Source organism: Phyllobates terribilis, unplaced genomic scaffold (assembly GCF_046119375.1).
Source record: "Phyllobates terribilis strain yellow unplaced genomic scaffold, ASM4611937v1 Scaffold_3__8_contigs__length_932513732, whole genome shotgun sequence".
NCBI lineage: Eukaryota > Metazoa > Chordata > Amphibia > Anura > Dendrobatidae > Phyllobates > Phyllobates terribilis.
In genome coordinates, this window is record NW_027362763.1 from 205,045,622 (window position 1) to 205,059,972 (window position 14,351).

General features: G+C 42.4%; 1 protein-coding gene across 2 annotated transcripts in view; it reads left to right on the forward strand.

Moving 5' to 3' along the window:
* Positions 1-14,351, forward strand: part of DGKD (diacylglycerol kinase delta) — a 106,057-nt gene that overhangs the window by 62,062 nt on the left and 29,644 nt on the right. For both annotated transcript variants that reach the window (XM_073674571.1, XM_073674572.1), the window contains exons 8-13: positions 11,600-11,702; positions 11,790-11,952; positions 12,378-12,486; positions 13,021-13,160; positions 13,241-13,325; positions 13,401-13,495. In XM_073674571.1, coding sequence (XP_073530672.1) covers positions 11,600-11,702; positions 11,790-11,952; positions 12,378-12,486; positions 13,021-13,160; positions 13,241-13,325; positions 13,401-13,495 — 695 coding nt within the window. The remainder of the gene's footprint in view (positions 1-11,599; positions 11,703-11,789; positions 11,953-12,377; positions 12,487-13,020; positions 13,161-13,240; positions 13,326-13,400; positions 13,496-14,351) is intronic.

Consider the following 14,351-nt stretch of genomic DNA (forward strand, 5'->3'; position numbering starts at 1 on the left):
TACAAGTCTCACATGGAGTAACCTATTGTGGGGGCGTTCTCTTTTTTCCCCAGTATGCTGCTGACTGTTTATGATTGGTCAATCTCTTGTAGGTGAAGAAGTACACGCCCCCAGTGAAGAATCTCTAGTAACGCTCTTTGGAGTTAAAATGAATTATAGCCTAAACTTTACAAGCTCATATTTCCGCAACTGGGAGGAGAAATTTTAAAAATAAAAACATCATTTTACGCAGCTCTGCAGCCATTATTCCATGAGGTGGCCAATTTATCATCCTCAAATTTGTGAAAGACCCACTTCAATGAGAAATTTTCCTACAGATAACACATTGATATCTGAAATTACACATAAGATGACTAAACTTAAAACTTCAGTTTAAAAAATAAAGTGGCATAGACACTGTGCAGGTGCAAAGTCTGGTGTTGGCTGTGGTGCCAAATGCATGTTCTGTCCAGGCCCAGGAGCAAAGTAACATTGTGTACACAGCTAATCCTCTACATGGCCAGCCTGTACATTGCAAAGGAACACTCCTGGCTGAAATGAAGCAAGATTCTGAAAAAGAAATTGCTCTCAAATTTTTTAACGCTGTAATTGAAGAAATTATATAACCAATTAAAAACTATATGCACAGCTCCTCATAAAAGGATTGTCTCACGTTCTTAAATGGGTTAAATTGCAATTTTCCTCGTATTAATTCTTTCTGTGCTCAAGAACAGAGGGTTTTTTAATTCTATAGTGTATGGCTCATTGCTTAGGCTACCAGCCACCCTGCAGTGTCCAGTTGCCAATTACCTAGGCAAGGAGCCCTCGTTGCGATCAGGTTGTATACTTTACAGCCTGCTTGCGTCACTCTAAAGCTTGCTGATCACTGGATCCAACCCGCCTCAGTCCCCCTGGGCTTTTCCTATGCTACAAAGGCAAAGTTGCGTTTGCTAGCAGCTGGGGAGAAAGCACAGTTCAGACCAGCGACGTAACCTTGTCGCTTGACCAAGTTCAATTGCCAGGAGTGCACTGCCGCACAGAAAACCAGGAATCCGGGAGGCAGAAGAGCCGTGCGCTCCTGAAGACAGAACAATAGAACAGTCCTTTAATAGAAAAACACAGCCTTCCAAAAGGTCACGCTTCTGACCTCTAATGAATGAGGGCTTGTGACTACATTCAGTATGTGCACTGCACATCCCAACACATACACCAAACAATGTGGGAACTCGTGAACAAAGCCTAAGACAAGTAGGATTTCCTCTCAAGATGGATGCTCCTTGCTAGATGTGTATAATGCATGGGGCTGTGTGAGCTTTACATTATTCTTTACTGTGTCATCATGGAAATTTCAGGTAGTTTAACTGGTTCCCGACCGCCCACTGTAGATAAACGTCGGCGCTTGCTGGGCTCTGTGCAGCGCCAACGTTTAAAAACGGTGGGTGGTCTCGCAGCGCTCAGGACCCCCAGGCTCCTGCAAGCGCTGCGATTCCGGTGCAGAGCGTTAGCTCTGACAGGGGACATCATCGGGACCTGATTGGATCAGGTCCCAGTGATGTTTACCCTTTGCTATGTTCTATATGCCGCGATCTATAGTGATCGCGGCATATAGAAGATAGAAGGAGGAGAGGGGGTCGTCTTACCTCTCCGACGACCCCTGATACCTTCCAGGACCTGGGGTTGCTATGGCAGCTGGAGGTCACATGACCGCCTCCAGATCTGCCATATATGGTGTCCTGCCTGGCTCAGCCTGCAGCTGAAGCCAGGCAGGAGACTGACTGTGAAACAGTCAGTGAAGATCTCATGTAATGTAATGCATGTCTATTACATTACATGAGATCAGTGATCAGAAAAATAAAAATTAATGTCCCATACATGGACTAAGTAAAAATGTAAAAAAAAGTTTTTAAACTGTTAAAAAAAAATCACAAAATAAATAAAAATAAATAAATAAAATATTAAACCAATAAATCCGTATATTTTTACAAAACCAAAAAAAGTACACATATTTGGTATCGCCGCGTTCGAAACAACCCGAGCTATAAAACTGTCACACTAATTAACTCCTTCTGTGCACACCGTAATAAAAATAAATAAAAAACGGAGCAAAAAAAAATGCTTTTTCATCATATCGCCAAACAAAAAGTGGAAAAAAAATGCGAACAAAAAGCAAAATAGAAATAAAAATTGTACCGGTGAAAACGTCATCTTGTTCCGCTAAAAAAAAGCCTCCATACAGCTCCATCAGCCGAAAAATAAAAAAGTTATAGCGCTCAGAATAAAGCAATGCAAAAAAAATATTTTTTTCTATAAAATTGTTTTATTGTGTAAAAGCGCCAAAACATAAAAAAATACAGTAAGTGTAGTATCGCTGTAAACGTACTGACCCGAAGAATAACGCTGCCTGATCACTTTTACCACACGCAGAACGGCATAAAAAAACACCTCAAAAAACAATTCCTGAATTGTTTGTTTTTGTTAATTTTACCTCCCAAAAAACGGAATAGAAAGCGATCAAAAAATGTCACGTGCCCAAAAATGGTACCAATAAAAATGTCAACTCGTCCCGCAAAAAACAAGCCATCACATGACTCTGTCGGCCGAAATATGGAAAAATTATAGCTCTCAAAATATGGTGATGCAAAAACTAGATTTTGCAAAAAAAAGCGTCTTTTAGTGTGTGACAGCTGTCAGTCATAAAAACCCGATCTAAATCTGGTATCTCTGTAATCGCACCGACCTGAAGAATAAAGTAATCTCATCACTTATACTGCACGAGGAACGGCGTAAAAAATAAATAAAACCAATTCTTCACCTGCTACTGATTTGTTTATTATGTCTCCCAAAGATCGCAGTAAGGCTCTGCTCACATTTATCCTGCGCTCTGCGCTGAGCACTTACACCAGAGTTTCTGTGTAAATCTCTGAAATACGTGATTCAGCCGGAACCCATGACGGAAGATTCCCTGTAATGAGGCAGATATAGGCACTGTGAATGCCGTCTGGCCTGTGATCCCACAGTGTCATTTGTTTTAGGCGTGCATAAAAGTGCAGTTGGCCACAGTTTTGTGCACTGCTGAAAAAAAGGACACCGCTAAACAGAGGCCAGACGGAGTCCAGAGTAACTCTGCTGCCTCATTACAGTGAATGGATACCGCAGGGGTTTCATCTGAATTACATCACTTGGAAATTTAAATGGAAACCCCAATGTAAGTGCTCAGCCTCGAGCACCGGATAAATGTTACGTAAAATGTTCCCAATAAAAGCTTCAACTCAGTCCTCAAAAAAAGCTAGTCCCCACTCAGGTCCGTCATCTGTTAAAAATATAAGGGACTTCCAAGTTACTGGTAGCAGAAAGGCTCTGGAAAAGCGAAATGGCCCTTGCCCCCCAAAAGAAATTCAGAAAATTTTGTGCTCCCAAATCCAAATGCCTATTCTACAATAATTTGTTCTCCAATTGTCAAATAGCACTCTGTCCCCCCCAGATCTCGCCGTATGGCTGAGCGGTACGATACAGCCACATATGGGGTATTGCCACTTTTAGAAGAAATTGTGTGACACATTTCGGCACCATTTTTACCCATTGCCCTGTGTGAAAATGTAAAATCTGAGGGTAAAACATTTTTTTGTGGTAAAAATATAATTATGCTTTTTTCACTGCCCAATGGTATAAATTTAAAAATTAAAAAATACTCACTACTTCCCTAGATGAATTCCTTGAGAGGTGTAGTTTACAAAATGGGGTCACTTGTGGGGGTTTCTGCTGTTTCGGCATGTCAGCGACTCTTCAAATGTGACATGGTGTCTGCTGCCTATCCCAGCCAACATAGCGCTCCTTTCTCTTCCGAACCCTGCCGTACACCAAAGCAGTGGTTTTCCCCCACATATGGGGTATCGGCGTACTCAGGAGAAATTGTACAACAAATTTCATGGTGCAATTTATCCTGTTATCTTTATGATAATGCAAAATTAGGGAATGAAAACATTTTTTGTGGGAAAAATGTGAAAATTTTATTTTTACGGCTCAATATTATAAACTTCTGTGAAGCAGCTGGGGGTGCAAGGTGCTCATCACACATCCAGATAAGTTCCCTAAGGGGTCTAGTTTCCAAAATGGTGTCACTTGTGGGGGGTTTCCACTGTTTAGGCACGTCAGGGGCTGCCCAAATGCAACATGGAGTCCGCTAATTATTCAAACAAATTTTACATTCAAAAAGTCAAATGGCGCTCCTTCCCTTTCAAACCCTACCGTGCGCCCAAACAGTGGTTTGCCTCCAAATATGGGGTATCAGCGTGTTCAGGAGAAATTGCACAACAAAGTTCATGGTGCAATTTTTCCTATTACCCTTATGATAATGCAAAATTAAGGGATGAAAAACATTTTTGTGGGAAAAATGTGAAAATTTTATTTTTACAGCTCAATATTATAAACTTCTATGAAGCACCTTGGGGTTCAAGGTGCTCACCACACATCTAGATAAGTTCCCTGAGGGGTCTAGTTTCCAAAATGGTGTCACTTGTGGGGGGTTTCCACTGTTTAGGCACATCAGGAGCTCTCCAAACGCAACATGGCGTCTGCTAATTATTCAGACAAATTTTACATTCAAAAAGTCTAATGGCACTCCTTCCCTTCCGAACCCTGCAGTGCGCCCAAACAGTGGTTTTCCCTCACATATGGGGTATCTGCACGCTCAAGAGAAATTGCACAAAAAAAATTGGGGTCCATTTTTTCCTGTTACCCCTGTGAAATTAAAAAAAATTGGGTCTAAAGTAACATTTTTGTGAAAAAAGTTAAACGTTAATTTTTTTCTTCCACATTCCAAAAATTCCTGTGAAGCACCTGAAGGGTTAATAAACTTCTTGAATGTGGTTTTGAGCACCTTGAGGGGTGCAGTTTTTAGAATGGTGTCACTTTTGGGTATTTTCTGTCATAAAGGCCCCTCAAAGTGACTTCAAATATGATGTGGTCCCTAAAAAAATGTTTTTGTAAATTTTGTTGGAAAAATGAGAAATCGCTGGTCAACTTTTAACCTTTATAGCTCCCTAACAAAAAAAATTTTGGTTCCAAAATTGTGCTGATGTAAAGTAGACATGTGGGAAATGTTATTTATTAACTATTTTGTGTGACATATCTCTCTGATTTAACCAGTTCAGGACCGCCCACTGTACATAAACGTCGGCGCTGCCCGGGCTCTGTGCAGCGCCGACGTTTAAAAACGGTGGGTGGTCCCGCAGCGCTCAGGACCCCCAGGGTCCTGCTAGCGCTGCGGTACCGGTTCAGAGCGATAGCTCTGACATGTGGCATCATGGGGACCTGAATGGATCAGGTCCCCATGATGTTAACCTGTTCCTATCTTCTAGATGCCGCGATCCATAGCGATCGCGGCATTTAAAAGATAGTGACAGCTGGTGGTCGGCGATCGGGACCCCCCACATACCTCAGGAGCGGCGGGGATCCCGGTGCTGTGACCTCTGACATCATCGAGACCTGATTGGCTCAGGTCTCGATGATGTCAGCGTCACACCAGCCAATCAGAGAGATCACCAGGGAAGTTTGTTTTAGCAACAAACTTTCCCGGGCGATCTGCCTGATAAATACACTGTTTCTCCTCCGATCTCAGTGAGAGAGCAGAGGAGAAACAGTGTGACCAGAGCTGTGTCAGCCTTGCCACTGTGAAAGTAAAAAAAAAAAATAAAAAAGAAAGTAAGAGTTAGGGTTAGTCAGTCCTGTCAGATCTATCAGTCAGTCAGTCCTGTCAGATCTATCAGTCAGTCAGTCCTGTCAGATCTATCAGTCAGTCAGTCCTGTCAGATCTATCAGTCAGTCAGTCCTGTCAGATCTATCAGTCAGTCAGTCCTGTCAGATCTATCAGTCAGTCAGTCCTGTCAGATCTATCAGTCAGTCAGTCCTGTTAGATCTATCAGTCAGTCAGTCCTGTCAGATCAGTCAGTCAGTCAGTCCTGTCAGATCAGTCAGTCAGTCAGTCCTGTCAGATCAGTCAGTCAGTCCTGTCAGATCAGTCAGTCAGTCCTGTCAGATCAGTCAGTCAGTCCTGTCAGATCAGTCAGTCAGTCAGTCAGTCCTGTCAGATCAGTCAGTCCTGTCAGATCAGTCAGTCAGTCCTGTCAGATCAGTCAGTCAGTCCTGTCAGATCAGTCAGTCAGTCCTGTCAGATCAGTCAGTCAGTCCTGTCAGATCAGTCAGTCAGTCCTGTCAGATCAGTCAGTCCTGTCAGATCAGTCAGTCCTGTCAGTCCTGTCAGATCTGTCAGTCCTGTCAGATCTGTCAGTCCTGTCAGATCTGTCAGTCCTGTCAGATCTGTTAGTCCTGTCAGATCTGTTAGTCCTGTCAGATCTGTCAGTCCTGTCAGATCTGTCAGGTCAGTCAGTCCTGTCAGTCCTGTCAGATCTGTCAGTCCTGTCAGATCTGTCAGGTCAGTCAGTCCTGTCAGGTCAGTCCAGTCAAAAAATCTAAAAATAAAATGGCCCGTCAGACTTATACCGCAGAAGAGGTGTATGCCCTGCTGTGTTCTGACACTGATGACAGTGCAATCTCAGATGGAGATATGGATTTTGAGGGCTTTAGTAGCGGCGACACTGAGAGCTCAGAAATGAGCAGTGATTCTGTTCCATCCTCAAGCCCAAGGACCAGTACAGCAATAGGTGCAAATAGCGCTAGAGAAACGTCTCCAAATCAGGGAACACTGCCCAGTACAAGCGCTGTCCCTGCTACTAGTGAATTGGCGCACCCCAAGGGGCGTTGCCACATGATCTAGCATTTCCCAGATGGGAGGCTTCGGATTCGGCTGCTCCATTCAGCCCTGATTTCAACGCCACTCCTGGTATAAATGTGGAGGTGGAAGATTTTGGACCAATTCATTTTTTTAATTTGTTTTTTACAGACAGCTTGCTAGAGCATATTGTCGTGCAAACAAATTTATATGCATCCCAATTCATAAGCCAGAATCCCCGATCTTACTATGCTAGGGCAAATTTATGGACACCAACTAATGTCCCGGAAATAAAAAATTTTTTAGGACTTACATTTGCCATGGGGCTTGTTAAAAAACCGAGCATTCGATCCTACTGGTCCAACCACCCTGTTCAAGCCACCCCTATGTTTTCAGTCATTCTTCCTAGGACCCGTTATGAAATGCTCATGCGGTTTTGGCATTTTAACGACAATAGTCAATGCCTGCCCAGAAATGCCCCAGAACATGACAGGTTGTATAAAATTAGACCCATCATTGAAAATTTGTCAGAAAAATTCTTAAGCCTCTACACCCCAACACAAAATATTTCTATAGATGAGTCCCTTGTAAAATTCAAAGGAAGACTGCACCTCAAGCAATTTATCCCATCTAAAAGGGCAAGGTTTGGAATAAAGCTCTATAAAATGTGTGAAAGTTCAACCGGATACACATCCGCTTTTCGCATATATGAGGGGAAAAACAGCCAACTAAACCCACCAGGATGCCCTACTTATCTGGGGACATCTGGAAAAATTGTTTGGGAGCTGATAAGTCCATTTTTTCAAAAAGGCTACAATCTATATGTGGACAATTATTACACCAGCATACCCCTATTTAAAAGTCTGGTTGAACACAACATCGGGGCTTGTGGGACCATCCGTAAAAACCGTCAGGGGTTTCCACAACCATTGGTCAACGAAAAGTTTCAAAAGGGGCAGTCAGGGGCTGTACGCAACGGAGAGCTGCTTGCCCTGAAATATAGGGATAAGAGGGATATTTTTGTCCTCAGCTCGATCCACACAGATGCCACAAGGGCCACTGTAGAACTAGGATCCACCACTCCGAAGCAAAAACCTGTGTCAGTCATTGACTACAACAAACACATGGGGGGTGTGGACCTTGCAGACCAGGTTCTACAGCCATACCAGGTATCAAGAAAGTCCTATACCTGGTATAAAAAGTTGGTTATTTATTTGTTTCAGGTGGCCACATACAATTCTTTTGTGTTGTACAAAAAAGCAGGAAATTAAGATCCTTTTCTTGATTATCAAGAAAAGGTAATTGAAAATCTTGTCTTTCAAAGTGTTAGCCCCGCTCATCCATTAGAATCTGAGGATGTGAAAAGACTCACTGAGCGACATTTTATTGCACTTATTCCAGCAACGGAAACAAGAAGGAACCCCCAGAAAAGATGTCGTGTATGTACTAAGAGAGGAATGAGGCGTGATACCCGCTACTATTGCCCACAATGCCCATCATTGCCAGCCTTATGCGTCACTGACTGCTTTAAAATCTACCACACAGAACCACGTTTTTAAACTGTAAAAATGTATCCCAATTTGTCATTCAAACATTTGGTTCATTTAGTGAATGACATATTCGAGTAGAGCTCACTTAATTTCCAGGGGGGGGTTCTCCAGAATCTAAACCTTCCATTGCGTGCTTGTTTCTGGAAATCATCCATCGAGTTAAAATGGTCACTAAACCCATAGATGAATTCCCAGAGGGGTGTCATTTCCAAAATGGGGTCACTTCAGGGGGGGATTCTTTAGCTCTGGTACTCTGAAAAGTGCCAGAACAGCATAATCCCCCCTGAAGTGACCCCATTATGGAAATGACACCTCTGTGGGAATTCATCTATGGGTTTAGTGACCATTTACCTATCTACTTATTTTCCCACCACTAGATTAATTTATACAGAGGAGTAGATTGTAAAATTCGGTCACTTGTTGTGGGTTTCCTCTGTTTAGGCACCTCAGGGGCTCTCCAAATGCAACATGGCGTCCGCTATCCATTCCAGTCAAATTTCCATTCCAAAAGTCAAATGGCGCTCCTTACCTTCCGAGCCATGCCATGCGCCCAAACAGTGGCTTTGCACCACATATGGGGTATCAGCGTGCTCAGGAGAAATTGCACAACACATTTTGGGGTCCATTTTTTCTGGCTGCCCTTGTGAAAATTAAAAATTTGAGGCTAAAGTAGCAGTTTTGTGTTAAAAATGTGTTTTTTTATTTTCACCCTTCAACATTATAAAATTCTGTGAAGCCCCTGGGGGTTCAAGGTGCTCACCACACATCTAGATAAGTTCCTTGAGGGGTCTAGTTTCCAAAATGGGGTGACTTGTTGGGGGTTTCCTCTGTTTAGACACCTCAGGTGCTCTCCAAATGCAACATGGCGTCCTAAATCTATTCCAGTCAAATTTCCATTCCAAAAGTCAAATGGCGCTCCTTACCTTCCGAGCTATGCCGTGCGCCCAAACAGTGGCTTTGCACCACATATGGGGTATCAGCGTGCTCAGGAGAAATTGCACAACACATTTTGGGGTCCATTTTTTCTGGCTGCCCTTGTGAAAATTAAAAATTTGAGGCTAAAGTAGCAGTTTTGTGTTAAAAATGTGTTTTTTTTATTTTCACCCTTCAACATTATAAAATTCTGTGAAGCCCCTGGGGGTTCAAGGTGCTCACCACAAATCTAGATAAGTTCCTTGAGGGGTCTAGTTTCCAAAATGGGGTGATTTGTTGGGGGTTTCCTCTGTTTAGGCACCTCAGGGGCTCTCCAAATGCAACATGGCGTCCGCTATCGATTCCAGTCAAATTTCCATTCCAAAAGTCAAATGGCGCTCCTTACCTTCCGAGCCATGCCATGCGCCCAAACAGTGGCTTTGCACCACATATGGGGTATCAGCATGCTCAGGAGAAATTGCACAACACATTTTGGGGTCCATTTTTTCTGGCTGCCCTTGTGAAAATTAAAAATTTGAGGTTAAAGTAGCAGTTTTGTGTTAAAAATGTGTTTTTTTATTTTCACCCTTCAACATTATAAAATTCTGTGAAGCCCCTGGGGGTTCAAGGTGCTCACCACACATCTAGATAAGTTCCTTGAGGGGTCTAGTTTCCAAAATGGGGTGACTTGTTGGGGGTTTCCTCTGTTTAGGCACCTCAGGGGCTCTCCAAATGCAACATGGCGTCCGCTATCGATTCCAGTCAAATTTCCATTCCAAAAGTCAAATGGCGCTCCTTACCTTCCGAGCCATGCCGTGCGCCCAAACAGTGGCTTTGCACCACATATGGGGTATCAGCGTGCTCAGGAGAAATTGCACAACACATTTTGGGGTCCATTTTTTCTGGCTGCCCTTGTGAAAATTAAAAATTTGAGGCTAAAGTAGCAGTTTTGTGAAAAAAAGTTAAATGTTCATTGTTTTCTTCCACATTCCAAAAATTCCTGTGAAGCACCTGAAGGGTTAATAAACTTCTTGAATGTGGTTTTGAGCACCTTGAGGGGTGCAGTTTTTAGAATGTTATCACTTTTGGGTATTTTCTGTCATAAAGGCTCCTCAAAGTCACTTCAAATAAGATGTGGTCCCTAAAAAAATGTTTTTGTAAATTTTGTTGTAAAAATGAGAAATCGCTGGTCAACTTTTAACCCTTATAGCTTCCTAATAGAAAAAAATTTTGGTTCCAAAATTGTGCTGATGTGAAGTAGACATGTGGGAAATGTTATTCATTAACAATTTTGTGTGACATATCTCTCTGATTAAAGGGCATGAAAATTCAAAGTTTGAAAATTGCAAAATTTTCAAAATTTTCGCCAAATTTCCAATTTTTTCACAAATAAACGCAAGTGATATCGAAGAAATTTTACCACTATCATGAAGTACAATATGTCACAAATAAACACTCTCAGAATCAGGGGGATCCGTTGAAGCGTTCCAGAGTAATTACCTCATAAAGTGACCGTGGTCAGAATTGAAAAAATTGGCCTGGTCACGAAGGCAAAAACAGGCTCTGGCGCGAAGTGGTTAAGGGCATGAAAATTCAAAGTTTGAAAATTGCAAAATTTTCAAAATTTTCGCCAAATTTCCGATTTTTTCACAAATAAACGCAAGTTATATCAAAGAAATTTTACCACAATCATGAGGTACAATATGTCATGAAAAAACAATCTCAGAATCAGGGGAATACGTTGAAGCGTTCCAGAGTAATTATTTCATAAAGTGACAGTGGTCAGAATTGAAAAAATTGGCCCGGTCACAAAGGCAAAAACAGGCTCTGGTGCGAAGTGGTTAAAGGGATTGTCCACTTTTGGGGACAATTTTTTTTCATATTAAAATGCATGTATTCACGGCTAAAAACAATTTTTGTAACTGGGTTTCATTAAAAATGTTGCACCGTTTGAATTTTACAGGCTCTTTGTCGCCCTGCATATTCAACTTTGACGTGGTGTGTGGTCATGAATCAACTGAGAGGAGCTCAGAAAAAAACAGATAAGAGTTGGAAATAAACTCCCAGTTAGACCATCATATTGAAGGATTCTCAGATAACTCATTCTGCAGCCAGCAATAGACAGTGTAACACAGAGGCTACAGAAGGAAAACGGTGCTCAATTTTGCAACAAAACCCAGGTGGAAAAATAGTTTTTAATGCCGATTACATGTATTTAAGTAAAAAAAAAGATTATTGTTCCCAACGGTGGACTACTTTTTTTTGCACTGGACAGTTACCCACATCTATAAGGTTTTAGCAGCTAAGTACAAACAAAAAAGATGTCTCCACAGATGTCAGCGAGTTCACACAACGTCTGGCTACTCAGTAGCGTTGTCCTTTTTATTGACCTGATGTTTTGCTGTTATTTTCATCTTTCCATATACTCTAGGTACACTCCTCTTGTAAAGAACTTCTGCCAAAAAAGTGTCCGCTTGGACAGTGCAAAGTGTCAGTAATTCCACCAACGGCCCTGAACAGCATCGACTCTGATGGTACGTATGTTACACCTTGTAGATTGGATGGGAGTTCATATCTAACATGTCACTGTAAAGCATGCTCTTCGGTATTGTCATCTCCAGGGTTCTGGAAGGCCACGTGTCCCTCGTCCTGCACTAGTCCTCTGCTTGTTTTTGTAAATTCAAAGAGTGGAGATAACCAAGGAGTGAAATTCCTGCGACGGTTCAAACAGCTGCTCAACCCGGCTCAAGTGTTTGACCTGATGAATGGAGGGCCTCATCTAGGGTGAGACTGAAGCCCCCATGCACTTTAGATAGCTGTCAGCTGCACCATAGTTCAACCGATTGTTCGGCTGAGAGCCATCACCCCGATTCTCCCATACACAGGAGCAAGCGCTCGCTGTGCTGCACGCTTCTGTGCTCCCTATAGGAGAGCCTCTGCCAGAAATTTCTGGCGGTGACTTATATTTTAGAGAATTAAAGCATTGGCAGTCTAAAATGAGACGTGCCAGATCCTTCTGTCTTCTGACATCATTTGGGGGGAGAGTCGGGGGCCTCCGGACACATTAGACTGTTGCAGGAACCTATTGATATCAGTGTGGTTGACCGACATTAGTCTAATAAGTAACTTTTCTCATACTTTTTTCTACTTTTAGATTTTTTTAATATATACATTAATGGTATTAATGCACTGATTTTTTTCCCCTTTAGTTTACGCTTGTTTCAAAAGTTTGACACCTTCAGAATATTGGTGTGTGGCGGTGATGGTAGCGTGGGCTGGGTCCTTTCTGAAATAGATACCCTTAATCTTCATAAACAGGTATACAAAGATGATAATATTTAAATGGGTTTTCCAAGTCATGAAAAATATGTGCCGATACCCAGGAATAATGACAAAATAACAAAAGAAGCTGTTCTGACCGTTTACTCCGCTTGCTCTCCGGTGCTCTTGATGATCTTCTCTTTGCCTGGCTGCAGTAATTTCTTTCTATGTACCCTATTTGAGCACTGAGGCCAGTGATTGGGTGCAGCGGTCACATGTGGTATGCAAAGTGTCATTACCGTAGCCAATTAAACAACCGACTGGTGGCAGGTCACAGCACTGACGTTCTTGTGTTCCTTTTTTTATCTTTCCTGATTATGGGCAATTTTTTAATATCTTAGAAAGCTTTTTTAACTTCAGGCGCATTTCATTTCTGATATATATATTTATAGCAACCTATATCTCCATTCTGTTAATATGAAGAATAGGCCATGATGACATAGTTCTTATTGTTGCCGCAGTACATTTGCACGTAACATAAGTGTGATGTCATATTTTTGTGCTTTTCTTATTTTTTTCTTATATTTTTAGTGCCAGTTAGGAGTCTTGCCCTTAGGCACTGGGAATGACTTGGCCCGTGTCCTTGGCTGGGGCTCTGCATGTGATGATGACACTCAACTCCCCCAGATTCTGGAGAAACTTGAAAGAGCCGGCACTAAAATGCTGGATAGGTGAGATTTTTGTTTTTCTCTCTTGGTTTTCCTTAACAGATTCTCAATTTGTAAGACATTGATGGTTTTGTACTTTATAGATGGAGCATCATGGTGTATGAGACAAAACTTCCAGCTCGAGCCCCCGATCCTTATACAGCCACAGAGTCCAGTGAGGACTGTGAAGTGAGTGTTCACTGTTGTCCTGTGGTTCTTCTCTGTAGTCTGGATTATTCCACCTCTTTCATTTATGCTATTCAGGTGCAGCAAATCTTGGGCTATGAAGACTCTGTAGCTGCTCATTTATCGCAGATTCTCAGCTCAGACCAGCATTCAGTGGTGATTTCATCAGCCAAGTAAGTGTCACTAAAGAATTGTAATGCCAGATAGGTTATGAACCTGTCAACTCTTAAAAATGTCACTAAGTCATGCCTTTATAACCTCCATATGCTTAACTATTGGGTACCAATAATAGAGACTATCATCAAAATAAACACAAGATGGCATTAAAGGGAATCTGTCAGCAGGTTTTTGCGTCCTGATCTGAGAGCAGCCTGGTGTAGGCAAAGAGAAGAGAAGCTGAATCCAAAGACATATCACTTAGTTTGCTGGGTGCAGCCGTTCTCACACAATCAGAGCTTTGAGATTTAGCAATACAGCCGAGCTGAGGAAGCTGCCCACACCCACACCAGTCTCCCCATGCACAATGTCCATAGACAGTGAGGTGCCTATCACAGGAGGGGGCGTGTCGGTCTAGCATGCAAGCGCTGCTGTGTCCCAGCAATGATAAGCTTCTGGTGATAAAACAATCATTGCAAGCAAACAAATCCATGGAGCTTGACAAGAGAGGCATTACTGAAATTTGTGTTTTATCCTCTACGTCATGCTGTTTTCAGATTACAAGCACAAACCTGCTGACATATTCCCTTTAAAGCTGGCTATACATCTGAGATAACCGACAAGCAAATGTTCTTCCAGCATACGGCTATCTCCCGCTCGACTCCCTCATACACATGAGCGCTTGGGTCGGCCAAGCATTCATGTGATTTCAACAAGGCGAGAGGAGAAAGTTGCTGCCAGAGGAGTCTGGCAGTGGCTTTATCTGTCCTGAAAGAAAAAGATCAGCCGTTGAAATTCTGATGACCCAGTTCTTCTCTTCCCCTATACTATCTGTTGATGTGAGGGGGAGCATCGGGAGGACCCCATATACAT